At 50.4% G+C, this 21697-nt stretch overlaps 1 protein-coding gene across 1 annotated transcript; it reads left to right on the forward strand.

Annotated features, from left to right (window-relative positions):
• Positions 1-2066: 2066 nt before the first annotated feature.
• Positions 2067-4271, forward strand: LOC119306078 (probable cytokinin riboside 5'-monophosphate phosphoribohydrolase LOGL9). The gene is made up of 6 exons (XM_037582413.1): positions 2067-2450; positions 2562-2659; positions 2862-2892; positions 3029-3199; positions 3278-3421; positions 3872-4271. The coding sequence occupies exons 1-6, from the start codon at positions 2256-2258 to the stop codon at positions 3965-3967; spliced, it is 735 nt and encodes a 244-aa protein (XP_037438310.1). The 5' UTR covers positions 2067-2255; the 3' UTR covers positions 3968-4271.
• Positions 4272-21697: the final 17426 nt, after the last annotated feature.

The following is a 21697-nucleotide window of genomic DNA, read 5'->3' on the forward strand; positions in this document are numbered from 1 at the left end:
GCAAGCACGACCGCGAGGCTGGCTCCTCGTCGGGGCGTGGCCGCGGCTCGGTGAAGAAGGAGGAGCCGGCCTCGCCATCGCCACCACGCCGGGCCCCCTCGCCGCCCGCGTTCTCCATCGCCCCGCGTCCGCCGGCGAGCGCGACCGGCACTACATCCGCGCGGAGGTGTGCCGCCGTTATTGGGAGACGAGGACGCCGATCCCCTGGAGCGACGCCCACCTCCCCAACAACTGGCATTTGTCGACCGACCGCGTGCCGATCCCGCCGGTCCCGGTCACCGGCCGTGCGCGCCGCCAGGAGATCGAGCGCCGCCGCCGCCTCCTCCCGGACGACCTCTACTACGACCCCAGGTACGCCCCCGACTCGCCATTGTGGGACACCTGGTTCCGCGATGAGCACGACGCGCGGCAGGCGTCCTATTCGCCGGCACGTCGACGGGGCCATGGCGGCCACGCCCAGAGCACGTCGACGGGGCCATGGCGGCCACGCCCAGAGCACGTCGACGGGGCCACGGCTGCTCCCCAGGAGCGCGGGCGTAGGGTGGTGCGCGGCCTCACGCCCACGCCGTCGCCGTCTCCATCGCCACCACCACCTCCTCGCATGACGGCGAAGGAGGAAGCCCGTCCCGTGCAGCGTGTCATGGAGGACTCCATGCGCACGCACAACGAGCGGCAATGGGACGGCTTGGAGGAGGCCATGGCACTATCTGCCGCCGGCGACGTGGCCTTCCCGGAGCTGTAGATGGCGGCCTTGACGGAGGAGAGGAGGGAGGACGCCATGGAGGAGGAGCCGGCGTCCGCCTTCCAGCAGCTGGTGGGCACGGGGTGGGCCTGGTCCTGCACTGCTTTGGAGATGGCCGCCGTCCTGGGCGTGGACTGGCGCGCCACTCCGCCACAGTCACCGGAGCGGGAGGGGTCGCCACGGGAGGAGGTGTTGCAGGCACCTCCCGCCGTCCAGCCTGCCCCCGTCTACCAGGCACCGCACGCACCGCCGGCCCACCTGTGGACGCCGCCGGCCTACGTCGACCTCGTCAGCGACGACGACGACGACACCGGCGGCCAGTGAAGAGCGCCACGGCGACGGCAACGACGGGCACGGGCAAGAGCGCGCCGGCGGCGACCGTTTCTTTTTCTTTTTTATGTTTAATTATTAATGTGACGAAACTGGGCCGTTTTGTGGCCATGGACCCCCTAACTAAGTTTTATCTTTTATTAAACTGCGCTTATTTACTTTTTTAGTCAATTTTTTATGTTTCCTTTTTTTATTGTTTTTCTAACACGGACGTGAATTTGGGGTGCGGCCGCGCGGTGGGCGCACGCACGACCCAATGGACATAGCCGGACACGGGCGTACCCATCGGCGCCCCAAAGGGACAAAATTCGGCCAATCCGAACGTCCGTTTGAGGTCGTGCGGTGGAGTTGGCCTTAGCTCATGATGGACACTGTGAATGGGTCACAAGCTACCCTGATGATGTAATCAGTTTCTTCGAAAAGGTGATGATGTAATCAGTGCAGTGACGGGCAATCTGGCTGTGTCGTAATGGAATATACAAGTGTTCCATTTCAAAAAGATAAAAGAATACAAATCCTCTCACCTGACATGACAGAGTCTCTAATTTGGTCGTCTTTTTTCTTCTGAAATTTGACATGGGAATTGAATTAGGATAGAATAAAGATATACTCCAGTTGTCAGGCATAGGCATAGCATGGGCATGGCACCAACAGTTCTACATATTTGTTATAGGACTGGACGGATGGACCAGTACGCATAGCTTTGCAGTTCAACGCGTATATATATTCAAGCCACTGGAGTACTACGGGAGGCAGGCAGCTCAGCTAGGTCATAGCAGCTACTCGTACCCTCCCTGATTGGACGGGCGGCCGGGCTAGCATTTTGGACCGACCACGCGGCCATGCATAGCACTGGTATGGTATGTACCGATATATATACACCACACATGCTTGGTCGATCAGAATTGTTAACTGTGGTAAAAGAAACACTTGTACTCCTACTACAGTTGGTTATGTACCATTCATCACCAACTCCTATTCCCTTGCGCTAGCTCCCATGCCATGATATATACCCATCGACCCGTCGGCTCTGCCGGCACCCGCCTTGATGCTTCCTTGCAACTTCAAGTCGCCACCAGCAGTCCACAGTCTCCACACGAGAGCGAACGGCACCACACAACTGTTCTCCTTCCTCGCCACGCCCGGTACGTACGGCAGTCGGCAGCTAACCTAGCTAGGAGGCATGCAGGGCGGCGGCGGCGGCGTGATGGAGGAGACAGCGGCGGTGGCCAAGAACCGCAGCGGCGGTGTTGGTGAGCGCGCCGCCGTGGAGGTGCAGGAGGGGCCTCGTTTCCGGCGGGTGTGTGTGTTCTGCGGGAGCAGCTCCGGGAAGCGCAGCAGCTACCGCGACGCCGCCGTCGAGCTGGGCAAGGAACTGGTACGTGTAACAGACGATCAAGCTAATTACACACGTTTTGTGTATGATGTCTTGTTAGTTATAGTAGTTCGTTAGGTGAGTATGTTGGGCATGCGTTCGTGTGTGGTGCAGGTTGCTCGTCGGATGGATCTGGTGTACGGAGGAGGCAGCCTGGGGCTCATGGGGGAGGTCTCGGAGGCCGTCCACAAGGCCGGCGGCCACGTCATCGGGTGAGTCGATCCGTGCATGCACCTACGTACATATCCTCTTGCATTATTAGTTGACGATCGATGGCCTCTTTTCTCTTCATCTACTAGTACTACTGTGGCCACCTTTCAGTAGACACTGAAGTTTCTCCAACTGGCCTAATTAACAGTATCCATGTCCAAGTTGCTCACTGCAGTCACGTTCTGCTTTCTCTTTGATGTGCAGCGTCATACCTACCACTCTCATGGGCAAGGAGGTACGTACAAATACCCCAACCACAGGACAGGAGGAGATCATGCATGCAATAGCGGAGTAGCCGAAGCTTCTTCTAGCTTGTAGGAGTACTAATTTACTGTACTAATAAAGTAATTGATGCATGCCAAATGGAACAGATCACCGGGGAGACGGTGGGGGAGGTGGTGGCGGTGTCGGGGATGCACGAGCGGAAGGCGGCCATGGCGCGCAACGCCGACGCTTTCATCGCGCTGCCCGGCGGCTACGGCACCCTGGACGAGCTGCTCGAGGTCATCGCATGGGCGCAGCTGGGCATCCACACCAAGCCAGTTAAGCTCATCCAATAACTGGTCTTAGCTGCTCTAGTTACTTACTTAGTTAGCTCTGCTAATGGCGGAATGGTGTAGGTGGGGCTGCTGAACGTGGAGGGGTACTACGACTTCCTGCTGGCCTTCATCGACAAGGCGGTGGACGACGGCTTCATCAGGCCATCCCAGCGCCACATCTTCGTCAGCGCGCCCGACGCTAGGGGCCTCGTCCGCAAGCTCGAGGTAAATAACTAACCACGCACGTTCCTTCGTGTTGTTAGCTTCTTGAATGCATGACTAGCTAGCTTGGTCCTTCCTTCGTGCTGTTAGCTTCTTGAATGCACCTTCCTTTAGTTCACTACACGTTGTAGCTAGATCGCTACACGTATCGAGTTGAGAGTTCAACTCTCTTTCTCATCAGCTGTGTACACCAAAAGTTGTCATGATTGCTCAGTGTGTATGTGTACTCTGGAAGAGTTGGTCTTCGTTTTGCTTAGGTACAAAATAGGTTGAGTCAGCAGGCACCCTTCTCTCATTTTGGCGATATTGTACCAGATTCTCTAATACTCTCTCCGTCCCAAAATAAATGTCTCAACTTTTAATTCTAGTATAAAGATATATTAAACTTGAGACACTTATTTTGAAACCGAGGGAGTATGACTAATTAACTAATTCATGCGTGCATACGTCCAGGAGTACGTGGCGGTGGTGGACGACCCGGCGACGCCCAAGCTGCGGTGGGAGATCGAGCAGGTCGGCTACAACGCCACGCTACACGCAGGGATCTGATGGATCCACACTTGCTCAATTCCGCTACTCGCCCTAGCTACTACTATTGTATGAGACCAACTGATTACTGGCCCGCTAGTGGTTAACTAATTAATTTGGTACCATCACACGTACGCCATGCATTCATGCATGTAGTACGAACGGAGAAACCGTGCATGCATTCGTGCGTGTTACTTCGAACACGTTCCAGCTTGTGCCTGCTAATTACTAGTTGGTTCGTTAGTTGACTCCTGTTGGCTGGCGTAAGGAACTGTGTAATAGTGCTGCAGTATCTATTTTGATGATGTATTAAACTTATCTGGAACAGTGATGTGTATGGTCATGGTGCATGCCATAATTAATCATCCTTAAATGTTTGTCTAGATCATTTGTGCAGTGGTTATTCTTTCCTTTTTGACGGGATATTTGTGCAGTAAGTTTGTGCTCGCTACTTGTTGGCTAGTTTGACCTCCATGTACGAAGTCGGTCGATCGATCCCAGTGCTAGTTCTAGTTGGTTGGTTGGTCGGTCGGTTAATTAGTTGAACGGAGTATTTAGAACTCATCTAGATGAGATATAGTTTGGTCTCATTCACTTTAAAAACAAGAATGAATACAACCCACGTCAGCACATACGCATCTTATAGCATCACATCCAATGGCTATAAAAGATGAATGAGACCAAATTATATCTCATCTAGATGAGTTCTAGCAAAACTGTTAGTTTGAACCCTGCTGGCTGTCTGTGCGCTTGATGAACTGGAACAAGGGCATCGATGTGGCTTTGTGTTTCTGTACACGTGGCATCTGTATTACTCCCTCCATTCCAAAATATAGTGCGCCGCGCTTCCCGAGGTCGAACTTTGACCATAAATTTAACGTACGAAACTGACTGCGGCGGGAGAAAAGGTTACATAATTAAAAACTTCTTTCGAATACGAATTCACTGATATAATTTTTGCTCCCGCCGCAATCGGTCTTGATAGTTAAATTTACGATCAAAGTTGAAGCACGGGGATAGAAGAAGCACTACATTGTGGAATGGAGGAAGTATTAACTAACTGACCAACTACTTGACGGATGGTTCAGTGCAAGTCCAGACTCCAGACGCAGCGATGGTGAGTCAAGAGCAGCAAGTACCGACGCGACGGCGGGCCTGCTTGTTTGTTTCCCCTCCGGCCTCCGGCCTTTACTTCTTCCGGCCGGGCTGCCCCTTCTGTGCCTGCCTCCAGAGCTCTTTAGTTCACTGTCGCTGCATGCATGCGCCCCCCTCCGGTCCAGGCGGCCCAGCAGCTAGCCCTACCCTAGTGTCTCAGTAATTTCCTAGCTGGCCCCTTCGTTCTTCCTTCACTGCATCATGTCCTGCGTGCAGCACCGTGCAGCACCACGCACATACTAGCTCCGTAACGTTCGCTTCGCCATGGGGCGATCAGTGCGAGCTAGGCCTAGGTAGCTAGCGAAGCTCTGGGTGTCAATCATGGCGCCCCAGGCCCTGTCCCGTCGAGTTCAACAAGCAGCCGGACAGACGGAACGTAGCGGGATGGACGGGGACGATGTGATTGATGATGCAGCCCGTTAGCTCTAGCTCTTGACCGGCCATCCTCCCGGCTGGCCGGTCGATCGAACGTACTCAGATCAGCAGCTGGTAGGAGTCTCTGCCTAGCTAAACTGTAGTATTTCCTAGCTACTGAGATCGACCCAGCATCACTCACGCGCGCCCGCCCCGCGTCCGGACCACTCGATCGATCCACAGCACCGCGGCACACGTACGTACGGCCAGCTGCTGCGTAGTACGTGCATGCCTGCATGACCCTCCTAATCTCGGCCGGCCGGCCGAGATCTGCCCGCGCCCGGCCGCTGTAGCGCGAGGACGGTGAACGTACCTGCACTGCACGCCTACCTATGCATCGGAAAAGTGCGTACCGGTGCGTGGTGGTTCTTTAGGTACCGGTACGCCGTCAGCGCGTGTACGGTGGTACCGCAGAATGGTCGGAACTGTTCGGTGAATTTTTCTGTCAAACTGTGTGTTCGTCACCTGTGTGGGCATGTGTCTGCGTACGTTTGTACGTATCCTCTGTACTACTAGCTTACTACAGTAGCCTAGGAGTACTGGCTGTCGTTCGATGTGGTGCAAATTCAACTAGTAGTACGTGAACGCCTGGCAGGTCGTAGATCAGCTAGTACACGTCTTGCGGGACACGGTTAGTTAATAAATGATATTAATTCCCACAAAAAAAGATATTACTTATCTCCCCAAAAGAGGATGTTCTCTCTGAATTCCGGTTGGCGCAAGATAGAGATGCCTCGCCGAAGCGAAGCTTAGCAGATGGGCTGCGCGATGTTGCAATTTCGGCCCAGTTTAACCTTTCTCTTTTTGTGACAGATTCAAATACTTTTTGAAACATTCATATCTTTCAAACCCTGACACGAAATTTAACATGTTATATACGGAAATCTCTCAGAAAAATTTCTAGATTACATATATGATATTATCTTGCATGTTCATCATTTCTAAAGTTACAATGCATTGTTAATTAGTACTTTTCTTTTTATCAGGTATTTTGAAAATTTCTATTATAAATCTTTCCTACAACTAGGCAGGTATTTTGTTGTCTAATAGATTGGACGCAATTAGTGCACTTACAAAATCGTTCCACCTTTATGTTTTGCACAACATTACTTACCATGTTGTTTCAAGTACGACATTATGAAAGATTTAAGGGATTTGCTGAAGCATTTATTTTTCTCCCGTTAAAACGCACGGGCATGTTTGCTAATAAATACGATACAAATATATATCCCCTCATGACTGAATGATACTGATATTCATAGTTCCTTATGTTTTTAGATAAGCTTGATCAATGATTACAAAGTACCGCAAAATCTATATACAGTATATTTCAGAAGTACTAGTTTAATGCCCGTGCGTTGTTATGGAACAATAAAAATGCATACATCTTGAAAAGCAACACACGTAATGTTTTTGGCCTTGCATACCACCCATGGACCAATCCTGGACGCACGTCGTCATGCTTGGATAGCATGGCTGCAACATCCCAATTGTCAAAAGGAGACTTAAAAGGAAAGTGATATTAAGTATAAGAAGTAATCAGAATAGGAATATCGACATTCCATAGAGCCCCTATGTTGTATACTCATATCCATCAACAAAGAAATACATTTGCTATTATCCCAACGAAGGATACAGAGAGTCCGTCCCAGAGGGTGACGGTTCGAGTCCTGGTCCGGCGATTGCGGAGGCGATCACGTGTTAGGGTTTCGCGGGGCTGACCTCCGCTGCGATCAGATCTCCGATCTGGAATGGCGCGCCGGCGGGCAGCCCAAGTGGATTATGTCCCTCATCGCCAGTCCACCCAAACGCGCCTCTGTGTTCCCTAGGGCGCAGAGGTGGCATACACCAAAACCCTAGGAGGGGGAGGGGTGAGAAGGTAGGCGGAGATGGAGGGAGTTGCAGGGTTGATGAGGGGTCTAAAGCTGACGGACGAGGAGAAGAAGGGGGTCAAGATCAAGCTCTCGGCAGGGGAGAAGGGGAAGGAGGTGGAACCAAAGGCGGTCGGCAAGGTCATGTCAGAGAAGCTCGCTCATCCCGATGCGATTGGTTTGTCACTGGGCAAGGTTTGGTGCCCGATCAAAGGAATAGGATGCACGGAGGTGGGCGAAAACATGTTCATTTTCACTTTCCGCCAGGAATCAGGGAAGACGAAGGCGCTAGAGAATGGCCCCTGGATGTTCGACAAGGAGCTGGTGGTCGTGCAAGATTTTGTGCCATCTAGGCGAATGGAGGACTATGAATTTAACACCATCTCGGTCTGGGTCCGGGTGTACAACCTGCCGCTTGGAATGATGAATGTGGAGTCAGCAGAGGAGATTGGAAACACCATTGGAGAGTTTGTGGAGGCGGACACGGGTGCTGACGGCTATGCAATTGGGAAGTTCTTGTGGATCAAAATCAGAATGAAAATCGACAAACCGCTCATGAGGGGCTTTACCTTGGAGGAAGAGGATGGAGAGGAGGGAGAAGGTAGTAGCATAGGAAAACAGAATTTGGGGGAAGCGGAGGAGAAGGGTTGGTGCAGGTTTGAGTATGAGTTTCTTCCTAATTTCTGCTACACGTGTGGCAGACTTGGGCATGTGGCGAAGGACTGTGCAATCTCTCTGAAGAAAGGTGAAACAGCTCAGTTTGGGAGGTGGCTGAAGGCGGATATGGTTGTGAGGAAGGGGCATGGGGAGGAGGGGTTCTGGAGGAAAGGGAGTCGGGGTCATGGTGGGTTCAGAAACTCGTCCAGCAGATCTGCTACACGTACGGGTGGGGGAAGTGATAGTCTATGTTGGCGCAAAAGTGACTCCCGATCGGGTGGGGGAGTGGAGGTAGAGGAGAAGAGAAGGGAGAAGAGGTGACTAGCCCGTCAAAAATGGTGCTCACAACGAGCCGTGAAGGGGTGCTGAGGAAACTCCAACTCACCATCGGGGAGGAGGAAGTGCTTGTTCAGGGCAGAGCGAATGATAAGAAGGGAGAGGAGGATGCACGGCGGGGCCGGGACCAGCAAGCTATGGAAGTAGAGAGGGCTGGAGAGGGAGAGGAGACCATAGGTAGCAAGTCTGACCAGAGAGTGGAGGAGGGAGGGATTAAGGAGAAGGAAGATAAAATCGGAGGCAAGAACTCCAGTGGCGAGAAATTCAGGAGGAGGGAGAGGGTGGGAGGTGGTCATGTGCACGATGGCTAGATGGGATCGGTGCTGGGGCAAAAGAGGAGCCAGGGAGGTTGTGATGACGAGAAGGAAGGCAAGAAGGGACGGTCAGAGGCAGGTGCGGCGAAGATTGGTCGGGAAGAGGAGGCGAAAGAGTTGAAGGATGACGCTATTGACATATCGACCGGGCTGCTCGAGCAGCCCCGCCGAGAACTGTCAGGGACTCGGGAACTCGGGAACGGCCCGGCAGTTCAAGGCCTCCTGGAGATGGGGAGGACGGAGGATCCCGATATTATGTTTTTGGCGGAAACCAGACTTTCTGAGGCGGAGCTTGATAGGTTTAGGTGGTCGTTGGGGTTAGCTAACATGGTTGCATGGAACCCGGTGGGACGGAGAAGGGGAGTTGCTTTGTTTTGGAGGAGGGGGGTGGATGTCTCGCTGAGATCGTACGGGAGAAGACATGTCGATGTGGATGTACTGGAGGACGGTGGAGGGATATGGAGGCTGACTGGAGTGTATGGAGAGTTAGCAGCGGATAAGAAGAAAGAAACATGGAGCACGATCAGGGTGTTTGGGGCAGCAGCACCATGATGGGAGGCCGTGGCTTTGTCTCGGAGACTTTAACGAGATTCTCACGTGCGATGAAAAGGTGGGTGGGGTGGCGCGGGCGCAGACCTGCATGGATGCATTCAGACAATGCCTGGTCAATTGTGCGCTTAGTGACATTGGATATGAAGGAGATAAGTTTACTTGGCGTAATCACAGTAAGGAGGTTGACACTTATATCTGCGAGCGACTTGACAGAGCTACAACAAATGCAAACTGGTGTGAAAAGTTCCCGGAATTCTCTGTACTGAACGGGAATCCGTGACACTCCGATCATCGGCCAGTCATCGTGTGTACTCAAGGGGCTAGAGTGGCGACACCGGGTGGTGACCGTGGGTTTAGATTTGAGGCGTGGTGGCTCCAGGAGGAAGGGTGTGCGGAAGAAATAAAAGGAGCTTGGGAGGAGAGCTGGGTGGAGGAAGGGAGAGGAGTAGCGGAAGCTATGGGGTGTGTGGCGAAGCGGATGAGGATATGGCATAAGGAGGTAGTAGGGGAGTTGGAAGGTAGACTTAGGAGGGCTCGAGGTGAGTTGGAGAAATGCATGAAAGAACCCGTGTCGGAGCAGAAGGTTCGGGAGGAAACGAGGTTAAGGTGTGTGGCGCGTGATCTGGAGGAGAAAAATTCACGAAGGCTAAGCAGTGAACGCACATCTCATGGCTGAAACACGGCAACAAAAACACGAGATACTTCATGGCATTTGCCTCGGCAAGAAAGAAGTCCAACAGAGTTAAAAAGCTAAGGAGAGAGGATGGCTCGGTGGTGGAAGAAGGGCCGGAGCTGACTAACTATATATGTTCCTTTTTTCAGGAGTTATTTACCACCACGAATGGCAACAGGTTGGCCGAGCTGATTGAGAAGGTGGAACCGCGCATGACTGATGCCATGCGAGGTGCCCTCAATGCTGAGTTTACCAGGGAGGAAATTAAGGCTGCACTGGATCATATCGGTGACCTGAAGGCACCAGACCAGACGGGATGCCAGCAATAGTCTACAAAAAACACTAGCATTTCATGGGTCACCGCATTGTCGAAGAAGTGCTGGTTGTTCTGAATGGTGGCGACATTCCCATGGGGTGGAATGACACCGTGGTTGTGCTGATCCCGAAAGTTAAGTGCCCAAGCAGGATCAAGGACCTTAGGACGATCTCCCTGTGCAATGTTCTATACAAGTTGGTGTCCAAAGTGATTGCGAACAGACTCAAATCAATATTGCCTGAACTTATATCACAGAACCAGAGTGCATTTGTCCCCGGGAGATTGATTACAGATAATGTTTTGATCGCCTATGAACTATCCCATTTCCTCTTAAATAAGAAGAAGGGCAAGGAGGGGTTTGCAGCGGTGAAGGCGGACATGAGTAAAGTGTATGATCACGTGGATTGGAGCTTCTTACATGCAATGCTTACGGAGCTTGGGCTTGGAAGAGCATGGGTGGAGCTTATTATGAAGTGTGTCACCTCGGTCCGGTACCAGATAAGGGTTAATGGTGAGTTAAGTGCACAGTTTTCACCCTCCCGTGGCTTCCGCCAAGGAGACCCGATCTCACCATACCTGTTTGTAATATGTGCGGAAGGACTTTCAGCACTGCTGCATCATGCGGAGAGGGAGAGAAGAATCAGCAGGGTCAAGATCTGTCAAGCCGCCCCATCAGTGTCGCATTTGCTCTTTGCCGATGACTCTGTACTATTGCTGAAATCCAAGCTGGAGGAAGCACAAGCCCTGCGCGAGGTACTGGACCAATACGAGGACTGCTCTGGACAGTGCATCAATCTCGAAAAATCAGCGGTAATGTTTAGTCTGAACACAACGGAGGGGGTACCGGTGACAGTGAAGGATGCCCTTAAGATCCACAATGAGAATTGGAACGACAAGTACTTAGGGCTGCCAGTCCACGTGGGAAGATTAAGGAGGAAGGCCTTCGCTTACATCAAAGGGGCCATGGCGGGGAAGGTGTATGGTTGGAAAGAAAAGCTTATAGCAAAGGTAGGAAAGGAAACTCTGGTTACAGCAGTGGCGCAAGCAATACCAACCTTTGCTATGTCATGCTTTGACTTGACAAAAATGTTCTGCCATGAATTAAGCTCCCTCATTGGCACATACTGGTGGAGCCAGCAAGACAAAGAGAACACAGTGCACTGGATTGGGTGGGACAAACTAATCAAACCGAAGTCAATGGGGGGTCTAGGCTTTCGGGACATGCATGGTTTCAACATAGCGATGCTTTCAAGGCAAATCTGGAGGCTGATCCAACATCCGGACACACTTTGCGCTCAGATTTTGAAGGCAAGGTACTTCCCACAGACTAGTGTGCTTGATGCGGAAGCCAAGGAAGGCATCTCATACACCTGGCGGAGCGTGATCAAAGGTTGTGAACTGATCCGAGAGGGTTACATTTGGAGGATAGGAGATGGAGTAAATGTCAATATCTGGTCTGACCCCTGGATCTCGAGGCCTTGGTCAAGGAGGGTTATCACGCCTAGAGGGAATAACCTGCTCAGCAAGGTAAACAAGCTGATTGACCCTGCCACTGGGCAATGGGACGAGCGGCTAGTGCGGGAAACCTTTTGGGTCGACGATGCACGACATATTCTTCAGATGCCCTTGCGTGAAGGGGTGCAGGATTTTGTCACATGGTAGTTTGACACAAAGGGAGAACATTCAGTAAAAAGCACCTACAAGTTATATGTTGAGCTGGAATATCAAAAGAAGAGCGGGGGTGCGGGCATGAGTGCCACAGTTACGGGCAACCTGAACACATGCCCAGATGAATCTTGGAAGCGAATCTGGAAGTTACCATGCCCATGAACCGTGCAAATGTTCAATTGGCGAGTAAAACATGAGTCCTTGGTCCTCCTCACTAATATGAAGAAGAGAGGGCTAATGACCGAGTCGGTGAAGTGCTATTTCTGTGGCCGAGCAGACGAGGACGGGGCACACCTTTTTGTCAAGTGCAAACATGTGGAGGCAGAATGGAGAGAGCTGGCGCTGGAGAAAAAAAGGATGGAGTTGGAACAAATTACATCCATGCATGCAATGATGGATTACTTATGGGGGCTAGATGAAAAAAGCGCATGCATATTCTCACTCTCTTGTGGTACTGGTGGACTGCTAGGAATAAGATTAGAAAAGGGAGCTGGGAGGGAAGGCTGGCACAGTGGCAAGGAACACTCGAAGTGCTGTACTCGAGTACCTTCAGGTGTACGGCCCGGAGAGCAAGAAGCCCAGGCTTGACAAGTGGATGCCGCCAATTGAATCGTTGGTGAAGATCAACACAGATGGCTCGTTTGTACCAGGGGAGAATCATGCAGGCTGGGGTGCTGTGGCGAGAGATTCGACAGGAAATGTGATCGCCGCTCGGGCTGGAAGGCAGGAGCATGTGCATGACACGTTCGCGGCCGAGGTTGAAGCGGATCTAGGTCTCACGCGAGTGGTGTTTGAAGTTGATTCTCAGCTCTTGCTGGATGCTATGGATATGAGGAAGGCCGACTCTTCACCGTATGTTGCGGTTATCGAGGACACGAAGTACCAACTGAAGATTTGGTTCGCTAAATTTGTAACAAGTGTTTGCCGGCGTGAGAATAAATCTGTAGCACACGCTTTGACCAATGTCGGCCGTTTATTCCCTGAGAACCACTTTATGGAGTGGGGGGACGATGTTCCAGCCCAAGTGGCTGAATGTGTTGTGGGCGATATGCCTGCTCACCGTTAAGTAATAAAGCTATGCTTTACCTCAAAAGAAACGAAGGATACAGAGGAATTAAAACCTCTCGACATAGGCTTTCGCCCCGCTGTATATAGAAAGCAAAATAAAAAAGTACATGGTTGAACGATACAAGATGGTGAAACGGCTCCCATACAATGGCTGATCCCAAGATAACCGGAGCACACAACTCTACCGAGCAATAACACAGGAAGGACTAAGTATAACGCCACACTGCGTCCTAACACACCTAAGCTCCACGACAGCGCCCTCGGGAGGGAAAACGACGCAAAGCGTCGCCGGTGTCGAGTCCAGAGCGGACAAGGATCTTCACCCGAAACCCTGACACGAAAAATGAGCACCTCGACAACGTTTTCACGAAGAGAGTGACGCCCGCAAGCGTCGGATTCGTCGACGCCAGAGCACAGAGCTTTCACTCGGTAACTCCGACGTGCCACCATGAGCTCTTCAGGACAAGCGCGATGAGACGAGCTCCCCAGGTCCGGATCGGGCCATCATCACTGTCAGGACACAACGACCGCCTAAGCCACCCACTGCTACCCCTCTTGCCGCCCGCACGACCAAGAGTGGTAGCCACCATCACTACCATGGAGCCTCCCGGAGAACCACCCATGTGGACCGCCATCCATGTCTGAGAACTGCCAATGATCTCCAACACATCATCCCAACCATGGTAGAAAGAGCGAAAGGTGCCTCCTTTCACTCCTAGCCCGGCATCAGTCCGGAGCCTGGGTCGACACCTCCACCATAGGAGGCGTCCACGCCTACATCCCCAGCCAGTCTCGGTGGACCAGGAGGGACACGACCCCGAGACTACCGAAGGTCGTCGCCGAGCAAGCTCGCACGACGTTGCCATGGACGCGGAGCTAGCCGACCGTGTAGCCAAATCCTGACAACTGTTGATGCCCACCACACCCGCAGGGAGAAGGGCCTCATATATTGCCCGTGAGCAATGCTCGGACCACACCTAACCCCACCTACCCAAAGCACGAGCTTCGACCCGCCATGGGTCCAACAAGTCCATCCGAGTGCGAGCCCCAGATCCAGATCCATCACTACGGCGCGAGCCGCTGGATGCTACCTCTTGAACTTGCGTTGGTTTTCCCTTGAAGAGGAAAGAGTGATGCAACAAAGTAGCGTAAGTATTTCCCTTAGTTTTGAGAACCAAGGTATCAATCCAGTAGGAGATAATGCACAAGTCACTGAATACCTGCACAAACAATCAACAACTTGAACCCAACGTAATAAAGGGGTTGCCAATCCCTTCACGGTCACATGCAAAAGTGAGATCTGATAGAGATAGATAAACGGTAAAGTAAATATTTTTTGTTATTCTTGGTTTATAGATCGAAAAGTAAAAAATTACAAAATAGTAGATCGGAAACTAGCAAGATGTAAACGGTATTCAATAATATTGAAAAGAGACCCGGGGCCATAGGTTTCACTAGTGGATTCTCTCAAGATAGCAATTATTATGGTGGGTGAACATATTACTGCCGAGCAATTGATAGAAAAGCTCATAGTTATGATGATATCTAAGGCAATGATCATGAACATAGGCATCACGTCTGTGTCAAGTAGACCGACTCCTGCCTGCATCTACTACTATTACTCCACACATCAACCTCTATCCAGCATGCATCTAGAGTATTAAATTCATAAAGAACGGAGTAACACATTAAGCAAGATGACATGATGTAGAGGAATTAACTCAAGCAATATGATGAAAACCCCATCTTTTTATCCCCGATGGCAACAATACAACACGTGCCTTGCTGCCCCTAGTTTCACTGGGAAAGGACACCGCAAGATTGAACCCAAAGCTAAGCACTTCTCCCATTGCAAGAAAGATCAATCTAGTAGGCCAAACTAAACCGATAGTTCGAAGAGACTTGCAAAGATATCAAATCATGCATATAAGAAATCAGAGAAGAACCACATATTATTCATAAACAATCTTGATCATAAATCCACAATTCACCGGATCTCGGCAAACACACCGCAAAAGAATATTACATCGAATAGATCTCCAAGAACATCGAGGAGAACATGGTATTGAGAATCAAAGAGAGAGAAGAAGCCATCTAGCTAATAACTATGGACCCGAGGGTCTGTGGTAAACTACTCACGCTTCATCGGAGAGGTAATGGTGTTAATGTAGAAGCCCTCCGTGATTGAATCCCCCTCCAGCAGGACACCGGAAAAGGTCCCTAGATGGGGTACAGAAGGTTGGTGTAACACCCTGGATGTATCTTTCCATATTTGTAACTCCAACTCTAGCCATTTTTGGCTATGTGTTATGATATTCCCTCCGTGGTTGGGTTTTTGTCTTTTGTTTTGCATTTTATTCATGTCATGCATCTCATATCATGTCATCATGTGCATCTCATTTGCATACGTGTTCGTCTCATGCATCCGAGCTTTTTCCCCGTTGTCCGTTTTGCAATCCGACACTCCCACATGGACCGGCGCACTCCTCTTGTCTCTTTTCGTGAGTGGGTTTTAAACGTTCTCGGAATGGACTGAGGCTTGCCAAGCGCCCTTGGTACACCATCGGTAGACCACCTGTCAAGTTTCGTGTCATTGGGAGCTCGTTTGATACTCCAACGGTTAACCGGGTAACCGCAAAGGCCTCTTTTGGGTTGCAGCCCAACACCCCTTCAAAACATCTCAATAACCCACCTAAGTCACTTCCATGCTCTCCGTCGTCGGATCACAATCGTGTGGGCGAAAACCGCACTCCATTTGGAGTCTCCTAGCTCCCTCTATCTATAAATATGTGCCCCTCCCTCAAATTTTCGGGCAAAAACCCTAGTCTCCCCTTCCTCCGCGCGCCGGACACGTCCGCCCGGCGGCGGACGCATCCGCCGCCGCACCCGAGCCAACCGGACGCCGCCACGTGGCCCCGGCCACCGCGCACCGCCGCCGGCCCGCCAGGCCCGCGCGGGGCCCCCGCGGCCCATCTCCGCCGCCCGCGCCCGAGCGCGCCTCCGCCTCCGCCTCCAAGCCGACGCCCGCTCGGCCTCGTCGCCCCCGCCGCCGGCCGCCGTCCGCCGCCTCCGCCTCGACCCCGCCGCCGCGCTGTCTCGCCGGGTGCCACCGCCGCCGCGCGCCCCGGCCGTCGTCGCCTCCCCGCGGGCCTCGCCGGCGACCGCACCCCGGTCGGATCCGGGCGCCCCGACCGGCCCCGACCCCCTCTCCGGCCTCCTCCCGCACCTACTCCGGCGAGCAACTCCGGCCAACCTCGATCCACGTGCCTGGATCCAGATCTGGAAGACCTAGGTTGACCCCGGAATCCCACCAAGTCTTTTCCTGTCATAATATGTGGCTTTGTTCATCGCATCATAACTCTGCATCCATAGCTCCGTTTCATGCGGATGATATATCAAAATGTTCATCAGGTTGTGCTCTTCATTTTTTTACATTGGGCCATGTTCATTTGAGGTCATCTCGATGCCCAAATCTCTGATGCAAGAGTGCTACATAACGTTAGTTTCTGATTTTTAACAGATTATGGGCATTTGTCATTTTTGCTACATTTATTGTGTGCATCTTATGAGCATGAGCTCTACATGTGTTTTGAACTATGCCATGTCTTATTTACAGATCTGCTTGCCATGTATTTTTGTGATTTATGTGGTGACTAGAACAAGCATGCAAACTAGGCTTCGTGATGTTGCTGATTTTAGTCCCTGTTCTGCTGTTATTTTGATGCCATGTAAACTTGATGCTACAGAGAGATCCAGGCTTATTTTGAGATACTTCAGTAAGGATGTTATTAACATATGGTTATGCTCTATCCATCCATGCCCCTGTGTACAATTATGGAGTAGTTTAGCATGTCATTTTCGTGCTCTACTTTTGCTATAAAATGTTTCCTGGCAGATTGTTTACATGTTATTCAATTTTGCCAAGGTTGTTGTAGTTGATCCTTGCATGCTATGAACTTGTTATTGCCTTGGTTAGTTTCATAAACATGTCTTATTGCTGATGCTATGCTTATCTTGTCATTCAATGACTTGTGGTGAGTGAATCGAGCTTGCAAAGATGCCTTCATGATCCTGTTAATGCCATGCTCTGTTTCCTGAATCTGTTAACGAAACTTGCTATGTTTACATGGGTGCCATTATATCTTCTGATCCATTTGGCTCATGGTCAGTAAGGGACTTTTGTTCTATGCATTTAGTAGTATCATTCAATGCCTTAAGGTTCTATGATACGCCCTTGTAGCACGATGTTTGCTTGCTCTAAACATAGCTTCCTGATGCTGTTTCTGCCATTTTCAGTATTTTTGCTAAATCTGTGAAGCTGATATCTTTTGCACTTTTGCATGCTTGTTTGAACCTGCTATTGTGTGATTTAGGCATAGCTCAGTGTTCATGTTTTGTCAAGCAACTCCTGCAGATCACTGCCATATGCTTTGTTGCTATGTTGGAGTGTTGTAGCATAGTTTCTTGTTGCATGCTAAGTAGCATCATGCTGTTAATCGCAGATTTGTGTCATTCTTGTTCTGCTTGCCATTTGCAAACCGTGCATCCGTTTCCGGTGATCTTTATATCGATTTCAACCGAAATCATCTCATCTTTCCAGCGGAATACTTGGTTTGCCAAGTTGATGCCTTGTTCATCCTTTTTCCTCCCGGAGCACGCATACGCTTTGTATATCACATCTCGCATATCATGACATGTATTGCATCATGTTGCTTGTGCATTGCACCGTGATTGATTGTGGTTCCATTGCTTGTGTTATTGCTTTGGGTAGAGCCGGGAGACAAGTATGTGAACGAGGAACCTGTTGAGTATGCTAACGAGGATCAAGCTTTCGACAACTCTGAGAACTTTGCAGGCAAGATGACCATACCCTCGATATCACTTCTATCTTTGCTTTGCTAGTTGTTCGCTCTATCGCTATGTTAGCTCTACCTACCACTTGTTTATCATGCCTCCCATTTTGCCATGTCAAGCCTCTAACCATCCTTTCCTAGCAAACCGTTGTTTGGCTATGTCACCGCTTTTGCTCAGCCCCTCTTATAGCGTTGCTAGTTGCAGGTGAAGATGAAGTTTGTTCCTTGTTGGAACATGGATATTTTGGGATATCACAATATCTCTTGTTTAATTAATGCACCTATATACTTGGTAAAGGGTGGAAGGCTTGGCCTTATGCCTGGTGTCTTGTTCCACTCCTGCCGCCCTAGTTTCCGTCATACCGGTGTTCTATTCCTTGATTTTGCGTTCCTTACGCGGTTGGGTGATTTATGGGACCCCCTTGACAGTTCGCTTTGAATAAAACTCCTCCAGCAAGGCCCAACCTTGGTTTTACCATTTGCCATCTAAGCCTTTTTCTCTTGGGTTTTCGTGAGCCTGAGGGTCATCTTTATTTAACCCCCCCGGGCCAGTGCTCCTTCGAGTGTTGGCACGAACTGAGCTGCCTGCGGGGCCACCTCGGGGAAACTCGAAGTCTGGTTTTACTCGTAGCTAGTCTCATCCGGTGTTGCCCTGAGAATGAGATATGTGCAGCTCCTATCGGGATTTGTCGGCACATCGGGCGGCTCTGTTGGTCTTGTTTTACCATTGTCAAAATGTCTTGTAAACCGGGATTCCGAGACTGATCGGGTCTTCCTGGGAGAAGGTATATCCTTCGTTGACCGTGAGAGCTTATGATGGGCTAAGTTGGGACACCCCTGCAGGGTATTATCTTTCGAAAGCCGTGTCCGCAGTTATGAGGTAGATGGGAATTTTTTAATGTCCGGTTGTAGAGAACTTGACACTTGACTTCATTAAAATGCATCAACCGCGTGTGTAGCCGTGATGGTCTCTTTTCGGCGGAGTCCGGAAAGTGAACATGGTTTGGGTTATGTATGAACGTAAGTAGTTTCAGGATCACTTCTTGATCACTTCTAGCTTCTCGACCGTTGTGTTGCTTCTCTTCTCGGTCTTACTTGTGTATGTTAGCCACCATATATGCTTAGTGCTTGCTGCAGCTCCACCACCTTACCCCTTTCCTACCCATGAGCTTAAATAGTCTTGATCTCGCGGGTGTGAGATTGCTGAGTCCTCGTGACTCATAGATTCTACCAAAACAGATGCAGGTGCCAAGGAAACCAGCGCAAGTGGCGCAACCGAGCTCAAGTGGGAGTTTGATGAGGACCTTGGTCGTTACTACGTTTCGTTTCCAGATGATCAGTAGTGGAGCCCAGTCGGGACGATCGGGGATCTAGCATTTGGGGTTATCTTCTTTTCATTTGAATTTGACCATAGCCGGTCTATGAGTGTATTCTGAATGATGTATGAATTTATTTATGTATTGTGTGAAGTGGCGATTGTAAGCCAACTCTCTTTATCGCATTCTTGTTCATTACATGGGATTGTGTGAAGATGACCCTTCTTGCGACAAAACCTACAATGCGGTTATGCCTCTAAGTCGTGCCTCGACACGTGAGAGATATAGCCGCATCGTGGGCGTTACAGTTGTGGCGGTGGAAAAGTGGTTTCGTGCCTCTCCTGGATGTTTTCAGGGTATAAGAGTATATATAGGCGAAGGAACTAGGTCAGGGGAGACACGAGGGGCCCATGAGAGTGGGGGGCGCGCCCTACCCCCCTGGGCGTGCCCTCCTGCCTTGTGGCTTCCTCGTTGCGTCTCCGACTTCATCTTCAAGTCTTCTGGTTTGCTTTCGATCCAAGAAAGATCATCTCTTATTCCTCTCTCGTGGTCGTCTTCCACCTCTGCACCTCCTCCCATCCTCCATATTGCACACCTTTCTATCCCCCCCTCTCTCTCGCAAGCTTTCCCATGCACCTACCCAAGCCGCGACAAGCCTCGCCTCTCCCACTAGCCGTGCTACCTCCGCCGCCGGCGAGAGGAATCGACGGGGATGGGAAGCTGCAGCCGGCCATTTTTGAGAAAGTTGTCACTCGGGTGTTGTTGTCACCGGCCGGCGAAAAAGCAGAAACCACACTAACCAGTGTTGGAGCCGGAGACTGTTGAGTTGTTTTTGTCGGCATCGACTTTGTTTTCGCTACAATTGGCAATAAATTTTGCCGAATCCGGCGAGTTTTTTGTTGCGACCGTCAGCTGCAACACATGATTTTTGTTGGGACTAGTGATTGGTTTTTGCTAGGACCGGTGATTTTTTTTGCTGCAACCAGCGAACACATGATTTTGTTGCTGGGACATGGTGGTCCAAGCCGACGACAATGACACTGGGAATGTTGCTATCATGGTGACCGTGCGCTAGAACTAGACGATGAGAGAGTTGCAATCATCAACAACGGAAGCTGGAGGCAACATGCTGCAAATCTTTGGTGGTCGCGCTGCAATCCTGATGGCAACGAGGCAAAGGGCGACAAGCTGGTAGTGAGCTAGTGTTGCAAGAGCCAACGCCGCCGACGAATGTGGCCGCCAACTTTCTTTGTCTCAGACCATATTGTCGCCCCTTCGCTCGAAGGAGCACATGACAGAGGAGGCAAGCTGCACATGGAGAACTCCACCTCTCCTCCCTTGTGTCATGTGGAAGGTTAGGCACGAAGGAAGGGAGTCGGATCTGACGGGTGGAAGTTGACCCATCAAACGGGCATGGTGCGACTGGCTGAAAGTTTGGGTCGGCCGACCAGCGGCTAGCATTGCCATTTTAGAATTGATAGGAGTATGGGCGTCTTCAAGTGGAAAGTTGCGTGTAGGCAGTGGGGTCAGGTGACCCCACAACTTTTATATAACAGCCCTTTGTATTTTGAATTTTTGTGTATTAGTCCTTATAACTTGAGATGTTCCCACAACTTACAAATGAACCAACAAATTTTTCATGTTGGCGCACATGGACATCAAAATTTCATAAATCTTAGAAACAATTTTCTTTGTCTCAGACCATATTGCCTCCATAACTACCGGCTTGTTTGGCCACTCCCAAACGCTTATAGTGAGATTTCTCTTTTTTTTGCCAGGCGACAATATCGTGTTTGGCTTGGCATGTTTGGCAAATTCCACTGCCAGATTGGTCATCAAATCTCATTTTTCAAATTGGGTGACACCCATGAACCACTGAAACCTGACCATGTCTCCTTTCTTGGCTCCCCCATTTCTGGTGCTTTATCCATGGTATCTCTTCTATTGGCTCTAGAGCATTCATGATTCATGTCCCATTGGTAACTCCACCTCGCAATTCTAATCACAACGACGAGCTTGAGTACCAGGAGACAGGGAGAAGAAACACAATGAATCTAGACACGGGTTGGGGGTTGCACAGTTGCGAGGAGTTCGAAGAACATCCCGGGTGTATGTGCATAAGCAACATAGTCTTTTGTATCAATTTTTACTAATGATGGGATTGTACTACTCATCTAGGTCACAAAATAAATCATTGTTTAATATACCTTAAGCCAAAAAATTTAAACACCGACTGATACGTCTCAACATATCTTTTACTTTTGATTGTTAAATGCTACTATGCTATCATTTTTATATACTTTGAAAGCAATTTATATTATTTTTCTGGACTAACCTATTAATTTAGTGCCCAATGGCAATTCCTATTTTCTGCTCATTTTTGGGTTCGCATGAAATCAATATCTACGGAGATTAAAATGTGTTGCCAATTTAGCACAATTTTTTGGGCAACAAAAAAACATTGGAAGCTTCGGGAAGCATCAAGGGGCCCCACCAGCCGGCTACAAGGGAAGTTGGCGTGGCTAGAGGGTAACCACGCCACCTGGGCTTGTGGGCCT

Source organism: Triticum dicoccoides, chromosome 5B (assembly GCF_002162155.2).
Source record: "Triticum dicoccoides isolate Atlit2015 ecotype Zavitan chromosome 5B, WEW_v2.0, whole genome shotgun sequence".
Taxonomy (NCBI): Eukaryota; Viridiplantae; Streptophyta; class Magnoliopsida; order Poales; family Poaceae; genus Triticum; species Triticum dicoccoides.

What these genes read in the sequence shown, in the direction of transcription:
- LOC119306078 (XM_037582413.1), top strand. Translation starts at nt 2,256, where the DNA reads ATGCAGGGCGGCGGCGGCGGCGTGATGGAGGAGACAGCGGCGGTGGCC. An exon ending in TCGAGCTGGGCAAGGAACTG is followed by an intron (nt 2,451 to 2,561) that starts GTACGTGTAACA and finishes TGTGTGGTGCAG; the next exon opens with GTTGCTCGTCGGATGGATCT. An exon ending in CCACTCTCATGGGCAAGGAG is followed by an intron (nt 2,893 to 3,028) that starts GTACGTACAAAT and finishes CAAATGGAACAG; the next exon opens with ATCACCGGGGAGACGGTGGG.